General features: G+C 33.5%; 3 protein-coding genes across 3 annotated transcripts; 2 read left to right on the top strand and 1 right to left on the bottom strand.

The window, feature by feature from the left end:
* The first annotated feature begins 1673 nt into the window (after window positions 1-1673).
* Window positions 1674-11960, top strand: Hk (potassium voltage-gated channel subfamily A regulatory beta subunit hyperkinetic). The gene is made up of 8 exons (XM_015520177.2): window positions 1674-3125; window positions 7777-8190; window positions 9547-9674; window positions 10694-10900; window positions 10979-11064; window positions 11147-11203; window positions 11311-11499; window positions 11656-11960. Exons 1-8 carry the CDS (start codon window positions 2935-2937, stop codon window positions 11755-11757), a joined length of 1374 nt encoding a protein of 457 aa, XP_015375663.1. The 5' UTR covers window positions 1674-2934; the 3' UTR covers window positions 11758-11960.
* On the bottom strand, window positions 11951-16817 carry CCT5 (chaperonin containing TCP1 subunit 5). Its single transcript, XM_015520175.2, has 8 exons — window positions 16570-16817; window positions 16042-16267; window positions 15775-15973; window positions 13376-13568; window positions 13045-13314; window positions 12693-12878; window positions 12311-12629; window positions 11951-12246 (listed from the first exon to the last, which is right to left on the bottom strand). The coding sequence occupies exons 1-8, from the start codon at window positions 16675-16677 to the stop codon at window positions 12119-12121; spliced, it is 1629 nt and encodes a 542-aa protein (XP_015375661.1). The 5' UTR covers window positions 16678-16817; the 3' UTR covers window positions 11951-12118.
* A 3325-nt stretch (window positions 16818-20142) lies between these two features.
* Window positions 20143-24499, top strand: Raf (serine/threonine kinase raf oncogene). Its single transcript, XM_015520181.2, has 3 exons — window positions 20143-21259; window positions 21338-22068; window positions 23402-24499. Exons 1-3 carry the CDS (start codon window positions 20687-20689, stop codon window positions 24033-24035), a joined length of 1938 nt encoding a protein of 645 aa, XP_015375667.1. The 5' UTR covers window positions 20143-20686; the 3' UTR covers window positions 24036-24499.
* Window positions 24500-25696: the final 1197 nt, after the last annotated feature.

Raw genomic sequence — 25696 nt, 5'->3', positions numbered from 1 at the left:
ATTTTGAGGAAATTAAATTTTCTTTTAAAACAACGATGTATTTATTTGTTTTTTTATTATTAATTGGTACCAATAAAAATTTTATGATAAGTACATAATATAATGGCTCATACGTAACTATTTAGTATTTTTTTCTATACGTTTTCAGTAGTTATGTTGGTTGTGTTCTAAGTTTCTATCATCGAAAAACTCAACTGAAGGGCAGACCGCTGCACACATCGGCAATATTACTGTCGTCGGAATAAACAACGAACAGCTGCTAAGAAACTATTATAAATTATTACGATTCGCGATGTATTTCAAATGCATGAGCACTCTAAACGTCTGACACGCGCGTGCGTCGTATTTTTACAATAATACACATGCGCACCGGTGTACACTATAATATTATATCATTATATTAAAATAAAGTATGTACGCGATGTGCCGGTGGCACCACTATATGTCTATATGGCCTGTCCACTATCCACACAACGTCCAACGACACCATTTGCAACTTTTGTTTTTATCGAAAAAGTCGCGTGGCGCGCGTACACGTATTACAAATGCTGTATATGTATACAGAATGATTCACCTGCAAGCATGCTCATCAGTCACCGTCATTCTATCCTTTGACCCCTCAAATTATTCCGAACTATGATTTTTGAAATCTTCCTTAGCATATCTTACTTTAAGTCCATATTACTATTTTCACTTACAATAAAATAGTTTATAATAATTAATTGATTATAACCATTAACCAATTAAATATGTGTTCAGAAGTGGTACACATACAAAATGTTTTTTTTTCAATATGGAAACTCGTTATTACTGTAAATTGTAAATCAGATGGTTTATTTAAAAATATTGATTTATCTGAATCAAACAAGTAGTCTCTAAAATAATACATATTTTCTAAAAATGTAGATTCTAATAAACTTATAAGTTGGTATATATTCTATTGTTGTACTTAATACCTACAACTGGCTACAACTTACTCAAATAATTTTAATAAAATGCTTATAGATTAAAAATTGCAATTAATACTAAAATTTTTGAATCATATGATGTGAAATACCTATTATATTTTTGGAATAGACACATAATTTTAGCATAAAGCTTGTATAATAGTTGTGTGAAATATATATTTGAGACTATATAGGCACTCGTTCGAATATCGATTTAGATACATCATGCACATTTTCAAAGTTAACAGTTAAAAGTTTTTCAATGGTGTATATGAAGGAAAAACTCTTTTTAAAAATGCCAAGGAATGAAAATAATTTATATTGTGTAGTCTTCAAGTAGGTATACCAAGTATAATAATATAATAATGGAAAATTTAAGAAGTGTGAATTCAGATAAACGGACGACTGAAGCATTCGATTACGGTTGAGCACACTTGACCAAAATCACCCTGTATGGCAATGGGAGTCGTAGCGTGCCGCCTGTGTGACGCCATGCCGAGTCGGCGGCGGCGCGTGGAAGACATCCGCGAAGCGCTCGAACAACGTATTTAGACCGTCGTCGGCGGGGGTGTGTTGTGGCCCGTGAACGTTCGTGCGCCGTCGCTTCCTATTCACCGTATATGTGTGTGGGTGTGTGATGTGTTTGCGGCTGTATGTGTATATGTGTGTGTGTGTGTGTGTCCAAACACGAGCAACCAGAGTCCGCCGCCGCCGAGCGGATTACGAAAATAAAATCCCCCATACGCCCCTAGCGAACCGACGCCTGTTGGTCCCCGCGATTAACCGTCGAACCGAACTGTGGCGGTCGGATTTTCGTAGTTTTAAAACGCGTCGATTTTTCATAACGAACTGCATCTGTTATGTACACAACCGCTATGTAGGTATACATTATAATTATTATCAATTAACCGCTAAAATATTATATTGTTACCGATTCAATTTCTCGTTTTTATTATCACAGTTCGCTTTTCGTTTCGTTGGGTTCCGAACGACCGACTACCGTTGAGTGGTGTGACTGCTAAAATATATTGTGATAATATATATCGTACGACGACGACAGAAGTCTACGGCCGTCGGTGCCGTCCATTAATATATCGTCGCGAATTACCGCGATCGCAACCTTTACGCCGCCACCGAGACGATTTGTACGTCATCGTCGTCGCCGCCACCGCCGTACGCGTAATTATTAATTGTAATTGCATTCGTACGTGGCCTATGCAACGTGTCCTCGACGGCCACGCTCCTTTTAACGTCCGTCGTCACCATCGGCACCACCGAGTGCTCGGAATGCTGTAGCCGTTCGCGCACACGCCCGACTCGGGTGGTTCTATTATTAAACGCGTCCGTCGTCGCCGGTGCGGTGCATCGCGTCATATTATTATTACAACGATGATAATCGTGAACTGCAGGCGCGGTGTCGTCGTCGTGTGAAAATAATTCGCGTGTGTACACAATAATAATAAATACACGATTTAACACATAATAAGTAACGATCATGATGTAATACACATCATATAATTATATTATAATCACAAAATTGTGCTACAACAACGACGACGGCAACAACAACAAAAATATATAATAATAAATGGTCGCGGAGGGGAGGAGGAGACACTATTTCGTCGGTACGTATATCATTATACGACCGGAGCACTACACGCGTAGACCACACGTGGCAAGATAGGTGGTGGCGGCGATATGATGGTAGTGGTGGTGGTGGTGGCGTCGGAGAAGGAGGAGAAGTAAAAGGAGAAGGAGTCAGTGGCGGACGAGTGTGGTAATATTAATATAGGATTCTATACGCTACTATATATACGACGGTCACGCGGTATATAGTTGGTGTGATAGTAATAATATATTATTATATCGGACGGGCGGCGGAGTGATCGAACCTTCCAAGCTGGCCCATCAGTTTTGGCTCGGTTGGGGTTCGGGCTCGGGCTCGTGCCGCGCGCAGACGGACGAGGAGAAGAAGGAGAAAAAGGAAATGGCCGAGGCGGCGGCCCGGCACGAGCTGTTCACACAGCAGCAGTGGGCCCACCAGCGGGCCGAACGCGCCGAGCGAAACGCCGAGAGACTGGAGAGGGAGATACAGGCGCAAGCCGCCTCGGCCGCCGCGTCAGAGTCCCTCGCCGAACTGCACTACGTCGACAGCCTGTCCGGGTCCGTTCAATCCATGTAAGCGCGTTTATCTTTATATGCAAAACTATACACATATAGTATTATATACCTAGCACCAGTAGTATAAATAGTACCTATCCAGATGTATAAATATCTAACGATCTGACCTGTAATGCCCAAGTCGATTTAAATATATTGTATCGAATGACGACCTCAAATAAAATATAACCGTAATCTTCTTATATGGATTTATTGCTGCAGTTAGTGTGTCTATTATTGGACTATTATAAACTTGCATTTTTTTGGCACAATTTTCGATAGGTATCTACTCTTATTACGTCAGTACAATAATATAATAATAACATTAAATCGCGTCTGTATGCAACAGTTTGTTGATATGTATGTAATATTATAATATGTAATCGTCTAAAATCATTCTCTTACACCAACGACCTGTTCGTACATACGTCATTTATTTTATTCACCTACTTGAATGTCTGATACAAATAGCAATCGACATAGTATGTATACATCGATATTATACAACAGACGATTCAAAGACGGTAGGATGTATTTCGCTTTTTTTTCAATATTTTCGCACCGCAAAACTTCGCCTGTGCTGCATGTAGTGTGCACCTACTCGTATATTACAATAATAATATTGCGAAGCGTGTGCAGTCTATTAAATATATTTTTTTGCGCGCAGGAGGCGCTCCACGCGTTTATGTTATACATATTATTTTAGCGCCGTCGACGGCGATCGCTAGAGTCCGCGCCGCGCCGCCGACTGCCCGACCGCCGCGTGACGCTCGACTAACTGATACCGCCGCTGGTTGGAGAGGAGCGTGGTGTGCGGTCGACGGCGATCAATTCCCGAAAGTCGGCGAGGCACCCTCCAAACTTGGGCCACAAGCGCGCGCGCGCGCGGACGACCCGCCACCCGCCAGGGCAGCGTAACTGTTACTACCCACTGACGCACGACTATACGGCAGTTGTATGCGTACAAACTCTCTGGTCACGCGATACACGACGGACGTATCTCCCGTGGGTGCCGCGTAATACGTTCGAGCGGCGGGCAAACGCGCGATGGGTCCCGCGTAGCTGTTTGACCGCGACTTTCGCGGGCGCTGGGCGCGCATCGAACGACAATAATAATGCAATAAGCGTGCTGCTGCAGCAGCCGACGGAACATCGTCATCGCACCGTATCAATAATTGTAAACGTCGTTTTATAATATTTTTGTATAATTTCACCGTAGTAAAAACTCGCGGTTACCGCGGTATACGATCGTGTATTCAGGTATTTGTATACGGGGCGCGCGCGCGACGATACCATAATATTATGCCGTCGTGTCGCGGTCACCGTTGTCGCCGACGTCGCCGCCGCCGCCGTCGTCACGTCGATATCGCGTCACGCGCCGCCAGCCGTATGATGTGAATTCCGTTCGCGGTCTTTCGTTTCTCTCTGTCTATCTGTCTACCTATCTATATCTATTTATCTATCTATCTATACCTGTCTCTGTCCTCTCTCTTCATACAGTTCTGTCTCTTGTCTCTCTGTCTGCTTTTCTCCTGCAGTTAATAATATTTTGTATTACGCGCGACCCAAGATGTTATTTCAATTTCCCGTCAACGACGGAGGTGGTCCCCAGAGGACCAGCAGTTCTAGCAAAGACGACTCGCAACAGACGTCTCTGTATAAGTAAGCAATCATAAGTCATAATATATACATATAGGTATAGGTACTCACAAACAGTGTTCGATATAATATTATTTCGTTGACTACAGCTAGTGTTCTCAAATATTGGCATATCGATATAATATTATAAAGAAAGTGCCCGTCCACTGTTTATCATTAAGGAATATATTTGTGTATAATTTCAAATACATAAAAAAATTATAAGAGCCTAATATAATAAATAATAATCATAGCCTATACATAATAACAGGCGCTTATACACTGCAGAATAAAATTCCGGGGAGATTGAATTGCAACACCCCTTGTATACGTGCCTGTAAAATAATATAATATACGTGAACAATATGTTTAGATTATTCATTACAATCGTATAGATACAATATTGTTTTTATTTCGATATATGCCTAATAGGAGTTATACATTAGAACGTTTTGAGTTGACGTCAGATGAGATATAGACAGGTACGTCACGTTGCACACGCGGCCGCGGCAAAGGCGTCAAGCAGTCTCTAGAACTTTGACGAGGAATCGATAAAACCCTTACAGCTGCTGATGTTACCCTCCTGCCTCACCACTTTCCCCTTGTCTAGCACGCTTAAAATGTTATGTGTACATAATAGAACATTGCTGCAGTGCTGCCTCATTATAGCTTGGACAACTATAATATAACTATAAATGAATACGTCATATATATTATGTATAGGTAGTAAGTATCTAAAACTATACGTTTCACTTTAAAATTGTTATACGAATTTTGATTATATAATTATTTATAATTAAATATTCATAAGTGTACAACTGTAGATTTTCATACGCGAGTGTTTTCAAAATTTTGATCCGCATGCATTTTTAACTATAAGGTATTCACAATTTATTTAATGTTACATAATTTTACGGCAAGAAATGTGTTAATAATACATTTTAACGTACGAATTACGAGTAGGTATACCTATAACAAGTAATAACTATATATAACTTAAGTGGGTATAATATTTACCGACGGATTCATTTTTTTGGTTTTTATTTTGAAATCTTATTAATAAAATAATAATACCTAATAATACCTAGACGTTTACCCGAATAATGTATTGGAGACTATTTGGAGTTTATTTCTAATGGCTATAATGTAAATAGTTAGGTACCTATATTAAACATTTTCAAAACTTATACAGTGAAATAATGTAAACCTAATAAATATACATAATTAAGTATAATACATTGTATAACTGAATCGGTATACTACCTAAACCGATTGTACCAAAATCTACGTAAATAAGTATTAAAGTAAACCATGATGATTATTAAATAATACCATTGAGTATAGATAGTATAGATACTATCTATACTCAATGATAATACGTATATCATACATGTTAATATTATTGTCACTATATCAAATCTTTTTTGAACATAATAAGTTATTGTTTTAAATTGTCTAATATGAGAGTTCTGTCACTGGACAGAATAATAGTTATTACGACGCAATATACTACGCCTATAATCAGGCGGCTTTGTTTCTGTTTATCGTGAAATAAAAAAGTATAAGTTTTTGAAAAATCAAATTTTATACCTTGGCATAGTATTGTATGGTTATTCGTGTCGGTATAACTAAAAATGTTTAAATTATATGCTCAATCAGAACTAATTGAATAGGTAATCGATATACCTACTTGCATATTTTGAATTCTAGTTTTCTGAGTGCTTTATGATTGAATAAATATTCACCACAACTTATGATTATTTAAAAAAAAACAATGTTTATGTGATTTTTTGATGATCAAAACAACACCATTTACACAATTGCTTACTATACAGCACTATTTATTATATTTAGTTAAATGGAATTATAATAATATATAAAATATGTATATTGTATGCCAATATGTAATTAGTTATGACATTTTATTAGGTAGTTCTGGTACAATGGTACACCTAGTTCCAACTATAGACGTGTCATATAATATAGTACATTGACGATTGACTCTAAAATTATAATAATACTGCACAGGCTAAATAGATACTACAGTTGGACATATTATGTGTATAAGTTTTTTTCATTTAAATTTTTTAGTACAAAAAATAAAACTGTAAAAGGTACTATATTAAGTGTAATTATCTAAAAAAACGACAAAAGTTTTACAATATAAAAAACCCCAACAATTTTACGCTAATGCAGCTATATTATGGATTCATATTTCAGTATTTCACTACTGCAGATACATAAATTATGCAAGTATCCTCATTTAGTAAATTAAATACCTCTTCAGACACTTTATTAGCAAGTTTCTATAAACATTCTAATGTTCTCTTCGAAATATTCCAATCATGTTCCCAACTATAAGAGCACTTATATTATAGTATACTATAGTTTGCAGATTATGAACTATGGATATATTATTTATTTATATAATGAATATAATTATCTTTATACCTTTCAAATGTTACCTTTGTATGATATATTGTTTAAATACATCGAGGCACATAATACAATGGGACAGTAGGCTAAATATGATAAAGAGGGTTTACATGGATTTAAGTTACTTTTTCAATCTTGATAGTATAATCCTCCCTTTCCAACAAATTGGACGTTTAACTTTGACGAGTAAGTACAATTATAGTACGTGTAATATATCATATAATTGTTTTATATATAGCTAGGTATTAATTAGGAACAAAATGTTGTTATTCTTGTAATTAGATTCTAGTTTGGTTTATTTTTGGACTCAATATTTATTACCTCGGACCCTATAGTAGGTGTCCAACGATCAACTTATATTGGTTTGTTAAAGATAAAGTTTAGAACGGAAGAAAAGTATATAGAAATATTATGGTTGATTAGTGTCTTACGTGTTACTTAAGAAGTTTTGTGTCTATTGTCTATATGTCACAGAATTGTTACCTACTTGTTAAAAGGTACCTAAGTGTCTATGAATAATAAATATATTCAAATAGAGGTACCTATCTATACCTATGATGTGATGTTGTAATGAACGATTCATTCTTGTTGGCAGATGCAAGGCGCCGATAGCCAGCTTGGACTGCATGGCCGACCTGGGCAGCACCACGGAACAGCTGTGCGCCAAATTGCAAGCGGCCGCGGTAAAAGAGTCGGTTGACCGGGTGTCGTCCGCGGCGCAGTCGCCAAGTCTGACGTCTGGGCTCCGGTACCGAAACCTGGGTAAGAGCGGCCTGCGGGTATCCAACATCGGGTTGGCCACGTGGACCACGTACAACACGGCCATCAATGAAGAACAGCTAGACGCGGTGGTGACGGCCGCATACAATGCCGGCATCAACCTGTTCGACCTGACCGAGGGTCCGCAGAGCAGCGAACAGGCTGAGACTCAACTGGGTGCCATACTCAAGAGGAAAAACTGGAAACGTGTGTCGTACAGCGTCATCACCAAAATACACTGGCATTACAAGTACGTCTATCGGCTACCATAAACCATTAAATCAAATCGACTGAATACCACTATAGGTACAATATAAAATTATAAACAGATTTAAATATTATAATACATTTGTAGCAAATTATATCATAAAATGATAAGGCCTGACTTAACGTTTAAGGGGAGGGGCCACGTCCGCAGTGCCCACTTTGTTATGGGACTCCCAGATAAAAACTAGGAATTCAAAAAAAATTAAAAACTAAGCAAATTTAAAAAAAACCAGTAAGTTTATGCTTTGCTGTACGCAGTACACATGTATCTCGAGAGTCACTGTAATGGATGATGATGAGTTAAATTTGAATTCAATCCTTATGCATGAAAAACGGTTTCATGCAGATCGTAGATTATTAAGCCACTTAATTATATTATGGAGATTAAATTAGTTTATTTTACTATTAAGTATTAGTACAATATACAGTAGGTTAAATTCATTTTTGACAAAAATTTTTAAAATCATTGCATTTCTATAATATGTTATCGTGTTCATACTGTAGGTACCTGTACCTATACAATATAAATATATAATATTGTACTCTGAATCTAAAAGTCTCAGGTACCAAAGAATAATATTTTTAAATAACGAAAAAATAACTAAAATTGTTATTCTTACAGGTTTGAATATACCTATAATTTCGTCCAAATTTTAACTTAACATTTTTGTAAAAAATAACTGTACGAGTATGTCTGTATTTATATACTTTTACCGTCAAATTTGACTACATTTTTATGTTTTTTGATCGAGCGAAAATTTTTTATCGTTAATTAATAATAAAACTTGACATTTTCTAATGCCTATAAGACTATAAATAGCTGAAAAAAGTCACAATATCTCGAAAATTGTATGGTGCATAGAAATTGCTAATATAGTTCAATGGTTAGAATTATATTACTTTTATTTAGTACTTTTATATAGGTACTATGCTACTGACGTACTTTTACTTTATTTCTATATAAGAGCTGAATTATATTGAAATTAAAAAAAAAATTGTAAGTTGGGCAAGTGTAACACCCACTAGATTTGAAAATATTTACGGATTATTGACTACATATTGGCCCCCTGGTCTGTAAATAAATAAAAACAAGAATAATATGTCACGCAAAGTCACGTATAATTATGCCATTAAACAAATATTGCCTTCACAATAACTGTTAATTTGTGGATAACTTGACAAGGTTTTCTATGATTGAAAGTTGAATTTTTCTATCATCGCGTTATAAAAGTTATAACTAATAATAGATAAATTAACAAATTAAATACCAATACCATATATACGATATACCTAATATATAAAGTCTAATATTTTGTTTTTATTTTTTCGATCCAACCAGATCCGAAGAACGAGGGTTATCACGTAAACATATCATCGAATCCGTTCGATCGTCCGTCGCTAGACTTCAACTCGACTACATTGACATCGTCTTGATACAAAAAGCCGATCCGATGTGCCCGCTCGAAGGTTTGTCAAATTCTTGTTAATTACACCAATTGTACTATGAACTAATGCTAGGGAGATACCTAATACAGGTAATATTAGGATCATTAGGGACTAGCTATTAATCGTTTTTACATTTACAATTCACACCTATAGAAACAGTGGTGTAGCCAAGATTTTTGCGGGGGTGGCTGGTTAAATTTTACGCAGTGGTGATTTATTTAGGTTCTCTCATAAGTTAAACATTTAGAAAAAAGATAGTAAAAATAGCAATGAATTTTCTTTTTATATTTTAAAAATCCAATTAAAGACATTTTTAGCGACTTTCATAAACCATTAGAATAATTTTTAATTTTCTCAACATTTGGGGATAGGGGGTGGTACGTCACTGTAAAGAAACCTATTATTAAATGGGTTAGGTGAAATACTATATACACATTATATAAATTGATATTAATCATGTTAATCATATTTGACCCAGGTAATAAATATAATAAATAAGCTGTATTAATATACAATTATTATTCTCAATTATTTACATTTATATGTATTCCAATTTCAACCACTTATATAGGTCTATACATACAATTACAGTTTTATTAATACGATTTACCTGTTTTTATTGTATCAAAATGCAGAGCATTCAATAACTTGTAAAGTTATAACATATTATCTAACGATGCAAGTTTTTATGTAGATATAAAATATTAATGAAAAAACTGTTAGGTAAACAAATCGTAAGTTTCTTCAAATTGATTATATTCACAGAGATTAGTAATTACCTACACGTGTTACCTATACTCGAATTAAATTTTTTATTTTAATTAAGTATTATTTATAGACCGTGTTCGCTTTACATAAAAAAAAATTACAAAACATGCCCCGCAACAAGTTATTCGAACTTATACTCGTATACCTACGTACCGCATATCATATTATAATATCGTTGACTAAATATCTAATATAGGTACTATTTATAAATATTGTATATTCAGTGAATAGTTTATATTATTAATTAATGCAAAGTACCAATATATTTGCAGAAGTAGTAAGAGCTATGGATTTTCTCGTATCGGAAGGACTTATAATGTATTGGGGTACAGCTAAATGGTCACCAATCGATGTCACCGAAATGTACACCGCTTGCAGACAACTGAATTGCTCTACACCCATCTTAGAACAATCTGAATATCACATGTTGTGCAGAGAAAAAGTTGAGATTTACATGCCCGAACTATATAATAAAATCGGTCAGTCACCTAATACCTAGGTATTAAATGTTAAATTAATATATTCAATTTTAATCCTTTATGAATACAAATATTCAGGAGTGGGTTTAATGGCCTGGTCGCCATTAGCCATGGGATTATTGCCATCTTTCAAAGACTCGCTCAGAAGCCGATCGTCCAATAGGGTAAGTTAAGACAAAAATATAATTTCACTAGTCATATATAGGTGGGTAAAGGTATACAAATTAGATACCTTATGTATTTCAGACAAAAGCGTCCAGTATCAGTTGGAACCAGGATGATCGAAAACCTCCCAGTAAAGAGGTACAGGCAGTACTATTACTAAATGCTTTAACTTATAAACCATAGTACTATACACAGTAAACATACAATTGCATTTTTTACCAGAACCCATGTTTATAATATTTCAGAACAACGAACCATTGACAACAAGAAATACTAAGGAAATATTGTTTTCAATTTCATTAATAGCAGACCGTCTTGGCTGCAGCTTAGTTCAACTGTGTATAGCGTGGACATTAAAGAACGAAAGTGTTCAATGTCTCTTACTAGGAGCAGCAACAACACACCAGTTTTACCATGCTTTGCACGGACTACAGGTAAAAAAATTGGGTTTACAAAATAAATGTATTATATAAAAATGTATTTATTTCAAAATGTTATTGCAATAATAATAATATTAAATAAAAAAATAATTTAATGTAATTTAATATTTTAACATGTACACCAATCATTTTGTATTATTTGTTTTATAGTTGTTACCAAAACTCAATTCAAATGTAATGGCTGAATTGGAACGTATACTGGATAATAAACCAGTACGACCACCAATGGTATCAACTTTAGCAATGAGATGACAAACAGTGTGCCCTCCTGGTGTGTTGGGGGGCACAGGCATGTCTGCTGATGGCATGAAAGAAAGCAATGATGAGTATGACATGAAAGAACGAAAAGTACCGTTTTGTGTGCTCCAATAAAATAAAAAATAGTTCTTGTGGCAAATATTGTAATCATGTTAGAATTATAGTTTGAAGTTAAATAAACGTCCAATTTTAATTGATTAGTAGTGTATTTTATTAATAGAAAAAATGTATAACTTAACTTACACAATTATTATTATTAATATTATTAGTGTAAATTTTGAACATAAAAAAGGACTGGTTTTAGGAAAACAAGTAAGCGTTGAACATCAGTATAATGTTTTAAAAGTATTTAAATCTATTCAAAATTTTCTCCTGGAACTCTGACATCATCTATTTTCAAAATCATTTTAACTAACTGTGCAGCCAAAACAATTTGTTGTTTCTTGCTGTGAAGAGTCTCAATAACATTTTGTTCTTTCATGTCTAGAAAAATAATATAAAATTTTAGTATGAACATTAAATATAAGAAATAAACAAAATATTTTACCATTAGTTCCAACAAGCATACAATCTATACCAAGAGCTGGGTTATTTTCTTTGATTTGTCTGGCTCTAACTTGAGTTAACGTATCAATAGGTGATAATCCGCTGTTCTCAGCTAAAGCTAATGGAACGCTTTCTAAAGCATCAGCAAATGCCCTGTATGCATATTGTTCAATAGAAGAAATCTTGTCTGCTTCTGTAGAAACAGCAATACCACATGAAATTTCAGCTGCACCACCACCATAAACTATACGGTTGTCTTGTACCAAGTTTCGAACAACACATAAAGCATCATGAATACTGCGTTTGGCTTCTTCAATAATCTAGATCATTACAGAATGTGTTTAGTTTAAAATACACATCGGCAATATATTCAACTAACCAACCATTTTATTTCCGCCACGTATAAATATGGTGACAGCACGGGAATTCTTGCATTCTTCAATTACCAACATTTTGTCTTTAGTGGTACCAAAAGACAGTTCGCTAACTTTTCCAGCATACCCTAGTTTTTCTTTAGAAACTTCTTCAAAACGAGGAATGATTCTTCCTCCGGTAGCGATTGCAATTAACTGTAATAAGTTTAAACATACATTTAGTATTTTAAAAATATCAAGTAATAATTCTTATATTTAAGTTCCAATTATTTACATATTTAACTGCTATAAGTTAAAATAATAAAGTAAACAATACATTTAATTAATTAATAAAAAATACTATTATATAAATAAAACTTACTTCAATCTCAGGACCACCAACCCAACGTACAGCGGGTAATTCGTGTTTCAATAATAAATGATTAGCTTCATCATCAAAACCCCATTGACAAATTGCTAATGTAGCACCAGCATCTTTAACCTTTTTTACCATCTCATTAAATGTATCTTGTTCGTATTTTCTTAGTGCTCTATAATCTTCAACTGAAGCTACATCCAACTTATGCTTGGTCTTTGGCTTAGGTGGTTCAAACGGACAAGTGAGGATGGCAAGGTGGACATCTTTCAGTTCCTAAAAATATGCAAAATATAATAATGTTCACAATAAAAATTAAATATTGTGCAATATGTACTTTTGGCATTTGAGGATGTGAAAAGTCTTTATCCACAACAACTCCTTTAACTAACATTGTGTCTTCTAATCTTCCTCCTTCTTTTCCTTGGACTTTGATTAACTCAAAATTGACATCACGTTTATCAAAATCTGCTACAGATATAACTGCATTTACAGCTATTTCGGCCATTTGACGATGACATTTGTTCACACTAAAATTAAACAAATATAAATATTATATTTTACACCATAAAAATTAAAAATAAGCTAAGATAAATGTATTGTTGAAAGTAATTAGAAAAGATTAGCAAAAATGAATTATTTTTATAAATTCACTTATAATTTAAAAATATAGGTTAATGAACCTTGTACCCTTAGGTTTTTAATTTTTACCAAGCTCAGTTAATTTTAACCACTGCGTAATCTAAATATCAGTAAATCACAATAAACTTTTATCCATGATTACGATGATTGCTATTAAAGTATTTTTGTTGAAATCAGCTCCAAATGGCAAATAACACTATTTCTTTTTAGACTTATTTGTACAATTGTACAAAACAAAATATTAAAAAGTTAGAAAATTTTATTATCTGGAGAACATTGTACCCGCATGCGTTGTCTTCATCTTGAGCACGTACAATATAGCAAATTACCATTCACTAGTTCCAATAGTGTGCTGTAAGTTAGATATTAGAGAGAATTTACATACTATATAACTTTTAGGTACCTAAGAATATTAACTGTTCTCTTGTTAGATTTCATAATTAAATTTTTAAGAGAGTTATGAGTAAATACCTGGATTTTCGTACAATTGCATATTTTAATGACATTTTCTAATTCTACAGAAACAAGCTACAAATCCAAATTAATTTAAACAAAGTTTTATATTACACAAAACTGCGTTTAGTTTTTTTTTTTTTAATGTACTAAATAGTACTTTTGTACACATTTTTTTATTTATATGTTGCCACATGAAGTATTGGACTTTTTTAAAATATATATATATAAAATACAATGTAATCAAGATAATAACTACTACGATAGTCGATAGATGATCGATTACATATATACATACAGTACTACAGTCTATCCGCAGCAGCCAGAAATTTAAAGAGGGTGCTACATCCACATGTGTTATCTCCATCATAGAAGTACATAATATAACAAATTTTACACTCAGCAAATCATGTTTAGTTTGTTACTTTAAAATTTAGAGTAAATTAATTGACTTCTTATAAAAGGATTATTTTTGAAGGTTTCTCATGGGTTTTATATTATATTTTAATTTTAAAGCAAATTATGAGTATTTTAAGATATACAAACAATTTACAATTTTAAAATACACTTAACTTTCTTTTAAATTAAAATATAATAAAAAGCCTATGAGAAGCCCTTGAAAATAATGTTACCTTTAATTTTTATAAGAGGTCAATTCACTCTAAATTTCAAACTAATAGAATTAAATGTGATCTGCTGAGTGTAAAATTGCTGATGCATTTGTAAAAATAAAACAACACACGCGGGGGTAGCGTCTTCTTAACCAAATATTGTTAAGTCAGTTACCTAGATATATATTGCCAGTTCATTATTATTTCATTTAAATTTTATATTTGAATATAATAGTCAATGTCAACTAATAATAATAATAAAAAAATAGTATTAAAATAATAAAATTTGAAGTATCTATCATAAAAATTTTGGTTTTGCACGATTATGTATATTATTAACTCTTGGTTTTTTAGGTGTTAGCTGCACAAAAACACTGTCTTTAATTACGAGTATGTAAAATATTAATTTTTGAAAATCCTCATGTGGATGCGACAACTTCTTAAAATAAATTAAATTGTATTTTAATTTAATTTGCAAATTTAAAAATTGTTTTTTTAATATGTATTAGGTACATAATGATATTTCATTACTTGTCCGAACTTAATAAATATCATTGAACTCATAGAACATAATACAAAATTAAATTAGACATACTAATTAGTAATAACTATGTATTTTTTATTTAAAATAATAAATAATTTTTATTGAAAAATGGTGTTTGAATTGAGGTGATCTGAGAATTATTTTTTCTGGAGACATTTTTCTGCAACTCATGATTATAAATTAACTTAAACACTAATTTTTTTTATCTTTAGTAATTAAATTAAGACCATTAATTAAGAGTAAAATTTTAATGCATCACATACCTATATTTTTCATTACTAATTAATTAAAATTATATATTTTATTCAGAATAAGAACACACTATGTAGTAGATAAAATTTATGTTATTGTTCATACATATATTCCCATTAAGGCTGCCTACACAGATAAAACCACATGTTCAAACTATTTGAACATTCAATTTTGATGCCTCTACAGTGTGTTTTTAGTCTTTTCTCTTGAAAATTTATTAATAATGTTCCTTACATTTTGGATCCCAGAGTAGTCATAGCTGTTTTAATAAGGGGTTCCAAATTGTTGATATCAACTGGAAATGAATCAGCAATTGAGTCTAAATGCTTGCAAGCACTTTGAGCGGCCAATTCAAAACCATCTGCAATTCTGATAGGATGTATACCCTGATCAAGCAAATGTTCAGCTTGTTCAAGCAAAGCTCCAGCAATGACTATAACAGGAAAAAACTTAATAGTACAAATAAGAAATGTATTAGAAATTAATTAACACTTTACATACCTACAACACCAGTAGTTCCATCACCAATTTCATTATCTTGAGATTGAGACAACTGTACCATGAGTTTAGCGATCTCATGGTCAACATCCATCATATTCAAAATGGTGGCACCGTCATTGGTAACAGTCACTTCACCATCAGATGACACCATCATTTTGTCCAAGCCTTTTGGACCCAATGACGTGTACAAAGTCTTGGCGATGGACCGTGCGGCCATAATATGCGACTAAACATGTTGAAAATGATTATTTTACATCATTGTTATAATTGAGTTGGGTGCTAAATAGTGAATTTTGACCATTAAAGTAACGATTCAATTCGAAATAAACAAATGTGTGTGTGCATACAAGACCAGACGACAGACGAGCGCGTGGGAGCACACCTGGTCAGTGGTCGTAGACACACGGTTATTCTGAATTATGCTACTCTGAATTAAGGAACGAAGTCGGGGTCAAGACACAGAAACAATAGAATCGGCATCAACTTTGAACGTTTTTATCCAACAGTAAAAATAAAACAACGGCAAACCTTCAACGCATCGATTCCAGTCAGCCTACGCTGTTTGTGTTGGTCTTTGATGATGATGAACGGCGTACCGAATTCATCGAAACCCAACGATCCGGGTATGAAAGACATGGTCCCGTTGCCGACGTTTCTAGAGATGTGTCGTACGCGAACGAACGGATCAAAATGAACGGCCCGTTCAGAACGGGTCAAACCTCAAAACTTGTGAACGAAACAATCCGGATCGTGAAATAATAAAAAGTCGTTCTTTCGTTCATTCGTTCAATTTCGTTCTCGTTCGGATTGCATTGCTACCAACTCAAAATTCTTAATAATGACCGTATTACATGTTCAACAATATTTCGTTCCAATAGACATTTGTTCCAAAAACTTATTGGAACAAATTTAATTTGATAAAGAGAATATTGGAACAAATGTTTTTGTAGCATATAATATCCTATGGAACAAATATCATTGGAATAATTGGTTATAGGATTAATTCAACTAAATATATAAGAACAGCTGCTGCTGATATGGTTTGCAAAAAAATTCAGAGTGATAAGCAGTTGTCCGAAAGTTAATAAGAGTGGTTAGCACATTGAACTATATGATATTTTCAAACCGCGATTTAGTTTATCTATACTATCTATAGTCTTGTCCGTGATCACAAAAACAATAATGATAATTGATTATATATCAAATGAAGTATATTTAATTTGATCTATGTCAATCTTAGTATTTTAAATATTTAGTTGGTAAACTCAGCATCATTTTAATGATCAATATACCAACATCCAAGTTCTTACATTATACCATTGATTGTAAATATTATAAATCAATTGTATTTATAATCAATCATTATAGTAATTTTTCACTTATTTTACCTTTTTTTGAATTTAAATACTAACATTAATTCAACGTATTACAACAATAATTGGAGTTGACTATATATATATTCCATTTTTGATAGATAACTTATTTTTAATTTTTTTTACTGTGTAGGTACCTATATTTAATTTTTATATGCAAACATACTTAAATTAATATTCAAGTATGGATTTGTACATTATTTACTTATATTAGTATGAGTGTACTACAGTACTTATTTTCCGGGTAACACAACAATATAAAAATAATTATAGATTTATTGACATAACGTTTTACAAAATTCTTTATTCAGCTAAACAATGTAATCCCACAAAAAAACAACACGAGAAAGCATAATTTATTATTTAATAAAAAGACTTCTAGTGAGCAGTTAAAAAACATTTGAACCTCTTTATTCTCATAACTAGATAATATTCAATTAATTCAATAACCATTTCAAAATTTGATTATGAGTTATGACTATTATCACGAAACATTTAAAATCAATAAAATATTCCAATTCGTTCAAGTTTACTAAATGAACGCGATGATACCTATGAATTATGATATTTATGACTGATATAGTGATATGACTAGATCTTTATTTTACACAATAGTCGTTATGTTTATAATACGTTCATCATTCATGAACGAAAATCGTATAAGATTGGATCTTTGTTTAATGCAATAATCGCTAAGTTTATAATACGTTCGTCGGGGGACGAGGTGGCCGAGTAGTCTACGGTCTACCGCGTCGGTTGTGGCTCAGCCGGACCGGGTTCGATCCTCGACCATCGGGCGGCATTTTTCTCCGGGCAAGTTACGGTGTCCGGAGAACAAGTGCCACCATCCCCCACTCCGGGGCATCGTTCAACGAACGAAATGAACGGGTCTTTTCAATGACCCTATCCAAACGAACCGAATCGTTCATTTGACCCGTAATTCCCATCTTTAGACGTTTTCGTTCGTCCGGTCACTCTATACAAGAGCAACAAAAAGTAAAAAGTAGTTGAAACAAGAAATGCTATTGAGTGAAGTGAACAAGTACGAGCAAATCGTGAGTCGTCCGGAGTTCTCCGGATACTTTTTGTAGGTTATGTTCGTATGATTACGCACAGACGACGGTTCGACTAACTGGACGCCACTCCTACCATAAACCTAGTAAACCTACAGTTCAGTGTACTACCGTGCGTAGGTGGGTTTCCACCCCACCGTTGTACTCGTGGGGCGTACAACTTACTGTCGTGTACATGGTATTCAATCAATAATAATAATAATAAACTAAACTTTTAGATAATGTGTTACCGACATTTTGTTACCTACATATTACATATTATCATGTTATAGAACACGATACACGACACGACACGGTGTAGCGAGGATACCATTTGTCCATTTATATATAATCAGTTTATATAATATAATTGCCTACCGGTTACAGCCCACTGGGCTCTACCAACCAACCACTGACCAGTCGTATATAATATTATGAATATATGAATATATGATAACTCCATCCTGTTATTCCTGTATAGTGTATTCATAGATAAAAGATGAGTGTATTCCTGTGACCTAGCGTCGGAGCATTGCGAGTGTATATTATATACTGTTCAATCGAGCTGAAGCTTTCGTCGAAAACTGAACGTTGAAAATGCTGAGACGTCAGAATTTTACACAAAATAAATACTCAAATACATAATATTACGTCCCAATAAAAATGTATGCTTTTAACATATATAATGTCGAATTGATGTCTCCGCCCATTTATGATTCTAATTTGTATTATGTGGGTAATTGACATAATTTGTATGAATTATTTTTAAAACTATCGAAGACAGACCCGTTCGTTAATTATTACCACATTGAAATGGAGCAGTGATGGACCCATAGGCGTAGCGTGATGAATTTATATGCGGGGGACTTAACAGTCAACATACTTATTCTGGGAGTGCTATTATCTCCCCATTCTATGGCTATGTGGGGATCAGACTTCGGAAATCATATAAGAATTGAGGCATCAGCGGTACGGTTCACATCTATTATTTTATATTGGTGTATTATTTTTATTTTTAGCTAGGTAGTGTAATCGAAGGCTAGGTGAATAATATTTCCAAAGTTGAATTTTTACTTAAAAAGTTCTAAAAAAATGCGGTACACTATTTATTGTAAATAGATGACAATGTAAACTTTTCTTTAAACAATAAAAATATTTTATTGATTGGAGAGTCTTTTAAAAAATACTGCTTGGGGGGGGCGTATGGGACTTTTTTCTATTCGTTAAAGTAGCGCAGGTCATTACCAAGACTACTGCTAAGGATGATAGTCACGTTTATTGCTCGTCTATAGTACTCGAAAAATTAAGCAATGAATTAAAGATCATGTCAGATGACAGTCACAAAAAGTGAGCGCGAAAAATTTGATGCCAATTGCTTCTGTTATTTCTGAGTTTACAAGCCCCGTACGAAACAGACGTTCTTACATTCCGCGACTTGTACTAAAGGAAACATCTATCATTGGACTTATTTGGACCAGCTAGTCCTATATATAGTATTGTAGAATTCTATAGGTTTCTATAGTTCTGAATTGAAATTGATAATTATTGTTCGTCAGCTTAGCCAACGCCACCGATTCCGTAAAAGTTGGTCGACGTCGTTGTACGGTATTCAGAACGGCCGCAGTGGTTCTACTGTCCGGGTAGTTTTAACTTTTAACCTAAAAATATTTGTCAATGTATGTAAATTTTGTTTGACAATTCGATATTAATTATTATTCAATAATATTACGATTATTACATACTATATTAGTAAAATATTTAATATAAGTTGTATAATATTTAAATTACAAATATTTGCGGTCGGTTCCTGAAACGTATAGGAGGGCACTCCGTTCTCCGTAATTTACCGCCGCGGTTCGAATATGGTGCGTCTGTTATCGGCACCATTCAATCGTGTAACGATTTCGTACGGTTTCACGTAATCATGTCGTAGTGGACGACGCGCTCGGGGCGAATCTAACCGATACAGCTCCATCGTAGTGTCCGCCCGCCGCCTGACGTCGACATCCGAACACCCTCAGACAAAAAAAACGGACAACGACACCCCCACGAACGATGGTGTCTAGCGTCCGTCTGTGGGACATTTGATCCTGGCGATGGAGCTGTAGCGCACATACAGGCCCTCTCTCTCCTCAACCCCAAAATCCCGAGACCCCATCAAGATCCTCCCGCGGCCTGGACACCAAATCCGCTGCCGGCGGCGGCGGTGGCGGCGTCATCATGTCTTTCGACTTCGAGGAGATCACCTCATTGCGCAACGAACTGCAGAACGTCAGGGAAGTGATGCGCTTGACTAAATGCAATATCCACGCGCTGAACGGCACGTTCGCCGCGTTCGATCATCCGCCGCCCATATATTTGACCGAGTACCGCGAGCTGACCGTCAAGCTGCACGAGCTGGAAGCCAAAGAACAGGAGCTTCTCGACCAGGTCGACCATCCCAAGGAACACCGAAAAACCCGGGGCGACAAGCCGTCCACGCCGTTCGTTCGCACAATCCGTGCTTATTTACCTAACAAACAGCGTACCACTATTGAGGTGAAGCACGGCGAAACGCTACACATGGCTCTGGAGAAACGTTTGCAACACAGAAAGATCCCATTGAACGCCTGTGTTGTCTACCGGAATGGCACTGACCATCAGATACCGTGGGATACGCAAACGTCTACTATTGAATATGAAGAGATACAAGTGAAAATGTGTTGGCTACCCATTCAAGCTTCATTTACTCATGATTTTTCAAAGCGTACGTCATTTACAACTTGTGATCATTGTCGTCAACTACTTTTCCAGGTAAATATTACATTTCTGTTGAACTATTGTTGGTCTTTTTATGTTTGACTTCCATTGATGTACATTTATATTAACCAGGGTTATCACTGTCGTTCGTGCGGATTCAAATTTCATGAACGGTGTTCCATGGGAGTTCCTGTACTATGTATTCCAACTAGAGATTTGAATAGTGGCAATGGGGGAAATCATTCTATTTACCAAAACTCTGCCGGTATACTACAATTAACATCTGATTATCAATCTTCAAGGCGTCGAGTGCTTGGTCATGGAGAAAGATCTAGTTCAGAACCTAATGTGTGCCGTAACGTGGTTAACATGAATTGGGACGATTTGGCTGAATTGAAGCGAAGATCACAAGCCCCATCTGGTGTACCTCATGGTTTCTTGCCTCATAGTCAGAGTGCCCAAGCTTCTCCTACCAATGTACTAAGAACTAGACCTAGAGCCAAAAGTGCTGATGAAAGTGCTACCAAGAAGTTGCTCCGTGACACAGGTCCTCAAGAATCGTTAGAAGATTGGGAAATCCCAGAAACAGATATTCAAATGGGTGATTGTATTGGATCAGGGTCATTTGGTACTGTTTATAAAGCTAATTGGCATGGTCCAGTTGCAATTAAAGCACTTAAAGTCAAACAACCGACTGCTGCACAATTGCAAGCATTTAAAAATGAAGTATCTGTATTAAAGAAGACTAGGCATGTAAATGTTTTACTGTTTATGGGCGTTATACGAAAGCCAAATTTAGCTATTGTTACACAGTGGTGTGAAGGATCAAGTCTATATCGCTGTTTACATGTATTGGAAAAAAAGTAAGTTGTATTTATTTTTCATTATAGAAATACCTATGGTGTTGGATTCCTTGATAACAATTTAATATAATTATTTCAATAAATTTATACTTTTTATGGCGTACCTATCTAGCACAAATAATAAAAAATCTTTAATTATTATTTTAATTTATTTTGGCATTCAACTTTTTGCATTCTATTCTGATATAGAATTCCGTTTGCTCTACAATATGGTCAGCATCCAGGATTCTCCTTTATTTCAGATGTCCCACTATCCTGTTTTTCATATTGATTCCAATTCTGTATTATTATTATATTATATATATATATATATAATTTATTATAACTGCATAATAAGGTCTTTCAATAATTAAATTACGTATATACCAGTAAATGTCAGGATTATTTTAGTCCTCTTTTGATTTTTTAATATACTTGCCCAATTTAATTAAACAATTTAAAATTAATAATATAAAAATTTTATATTTAATAGTAGGTAGATAACAGTAATGAAACCAACAATTTATTACACTTACATTATATTTATGAAGATAATACAAAATATTTATCATCACATAAGGTGATACTATTACTATTATTATTTTTAGATATTGTAATATCATTATTTTGGATGTAGTTCTTCGTTTTGATACATTACATCAAATCATTACACTCATTGTTTTTTTTTGCTTAGAAGATGTACTACTCATTAAGCACTGTGTATGTTTGGTGTATTGTATAGATTTTATGTGTCTAGTATATAGAAAAGAAACTTATTAAGGATACTTAAAGCGAAACTAACCATTTTTATTTGAATACTTGATTGATCTTAAAACTTAATTTAATATAAAAATTACAAAAAAGTCTTCAAATAATATTCAATTGCAAAGAAGTGATTAGACCACTTTCAAAAACCTGAAAAATCATTATAAATGTTTACAATACTAACAATAATAATGTATAATTATTCACATATTTGATGTTAATTACTTAACTAGCAAAATGTATACTCATCCAAGACATCTTCTTAAAAAGTATATTAGAAATAATTATGTGTGAGTAATCATTTAACTAGAGCTAAAATTTATGCCCATTGGTATGTTTTATATTGCTATATAATTTTTCAAACGTGGTTAGTAATGACCACAAATTGCTTCATATTGATGCAGAATTAGGATTTATTTTTTATTTTGCATACTTTAATGGCTTAATGATATTAATGTTAGTTGATAAAGTATTGGTACATTATTGTATATTTAACAAAATTAAATATACTATTCTATTTTCTATTGCTTATGAATTGTAATTTGTAGCATTAGTCATAGTTACAACATATATTTTTCATTGTTTTTAGATTTGAGGCAATGCAATTGATATCAATTACTGGCCAAACTGCAATTGGTATGAATTATCTCCATTCTAAAAGCATTATACACAGGGATCTGAAAAGCAACAATATATTTTTCAATGATTCTGTTGTGAAAATTGGTGATTTTGGTTTGGCTACCATCAAATCTAAATGGTCCGGTGGTCAACAGTATCATCAACCATCTGGATCTATTCTATGGATGGCACCTGAAGTGATCCGGATGCAAGTAGACAACCCTTACAGTTTTCAATCTGATGTATACGCCTACGGCATTGTGCTGTATGAGTTACTTTCTGGTCAGCTGCCTTACACAGAAATTAATAATAAAGATCAGATAATTTTTATGGTAGGCAGGGGCTATTTACGACCTGATTTAAAAAAAGTCAGGTCAGACACACCAGCCGAGCTACGCAAATTAATGGAAAACTGTATCAAATTCGATAGAGAAGACAGGCCAAAATTCAAAGACGTCGCTATATCCATACAAAGCATTATACACGCTATGCCAAAACTGCAACGTACAACATCTGAACCTACATTATCCCGGTCTAATTGGAGCGATGACTATTTGTACCCATCCGAAGCTAATAACTATAGAGGAGCTGCTGGCTTTATCTAAAGTTAATAGAATGTACAAAAAAAAAAAAACAATTTAATTTTTTAATTTAATGATTTATTATTATAATGTTGAATTTTGTTGATTACTACGTGCAACCAAGGGACAATATATATACACATGTATGTGTGTGCACATGCATATATTTATATTATGATATATCATATATGTCATATATAACATTTGTTGAATTCAACATATTATTTTAATCATGTTTTTGTTACTCAAAACAAACCAACCAAACATTTTTACCTATTGTCATGTCTGATTTTTCTTCTATTTCTATTATTTTTAAATGTTACCTATATAATGTATATTATGTACCATACAGTATGTGCTTCTGAATTTTGTTTTTCATAAATTGAGTAAATATTTTTCATATGAATAGCGGTGATAAAACATTATATAAACAATACACACATATATTTTTATGTTTGTAATATAAAAACAAATATGTTATTGATCAATTTAAAGTGTTAATACATTAGTGTTACAAAATCCTCATTCCACATTGCCTGTAGTTGGTGTAAGCTGTTAATTCATAGACTACTGTTACGTAAGTTGTAATGTCTTTTCTGTTGTGCCTACCGTTCTACACAATAATTCATTCAATATTATACTTAGGTGTTATACTTATCTGCCTGTAAAGCACTCTAAAATACAATTTTTATAGTTTGAGATTCTGAGGCCAATAAAAATACACCAATTTTTAGTACAGCATCTCTTCTGATGGGAATGTGAATAGAGTTGAAAGTAAAAAATTACCAGCTGTTTTCAAAATCATCAAAAAATCTAACCAGTTTTTTGGTGTAAATCAAAAACTAATGACTAAACTATAGATACTTTAATGTTTTACTAAATGTTTGTTCAAACATTTTCCAAACACCAAGAAATTTTCAAAATATTTTGACACATAAATTATGTGTAGGTATAAGAAAATTTTTGGTTTTATTAGTATTTATATTAGTTGTTGAAAAAAATGTTTTACTCCAAATAAAATACATGAACATTTAATGCAAGGTTAATCATAAGTTGTGGAAATTAAGGGTACATCCACAATAATTAAAACAAAGATTTGAAGTTGACATTTTGTCAAAATTGCAAATTTTATAAAAAAAAATTTTTTTTACATACTACACAGTAGAAAATACCCACTGGTCCACATTGGCAAATTCCCATAATGGTGACCATATATATGCGGATAAAAAGTTCTATTAAAAGATCTCAGCTTGTGTGTTTATTTTAACTAATAAACTATCCATTTAATCTAAAATGTTCGTCATAGAAATTTGTGGTTTCATAATAAATTTTATTATTTTACATGAATTCAGTTATTTCCAAAATTGTTGCAAATTATCAAAAACTCAGTAATTTTTATTACAGCAATGGGTCACCAAAATCTAAACAAATAGCATAAAATAGAATTGTTATATTCACATACATTTTGTATAATAGATATATAATATACCTATTGGCTATTATACAAGTAGTACACTGATTGAAAAATAAAATGTTGGTCCTGAATTTTTTCAAAAATAAATGAAATTAGGGGTTTCTTCTAAAATATTAAAATTTTCAAATATTTTTCAGTATTTGGTTGGCTATTAAAATATTATGGTTATTATATGGAACATGGATACAGTAAGGAAACAATAATATACATA

Source organism: Diuraphis noxia, unplaced genomic scaffold, assembly GCF_037042655.1.
Source record: "Diuraphis noxia isolate RWA-SAM2 unplaced genomic scaffold, SU_Dnox_SAM2 contig0002, whole genome shotgun sequence".
Lineage (NCBI taxonomy): Eukaryota > Metazoa > Arthropoda > Insecta > Hemiptera > Aphididae > Diuraphis > Diuraphis noxia.
The sequence above is the reverse complement of the archived record's forward strand: the minus strand, read 5'-3'. Positions and strand labels throughout refer to the sequence as shown.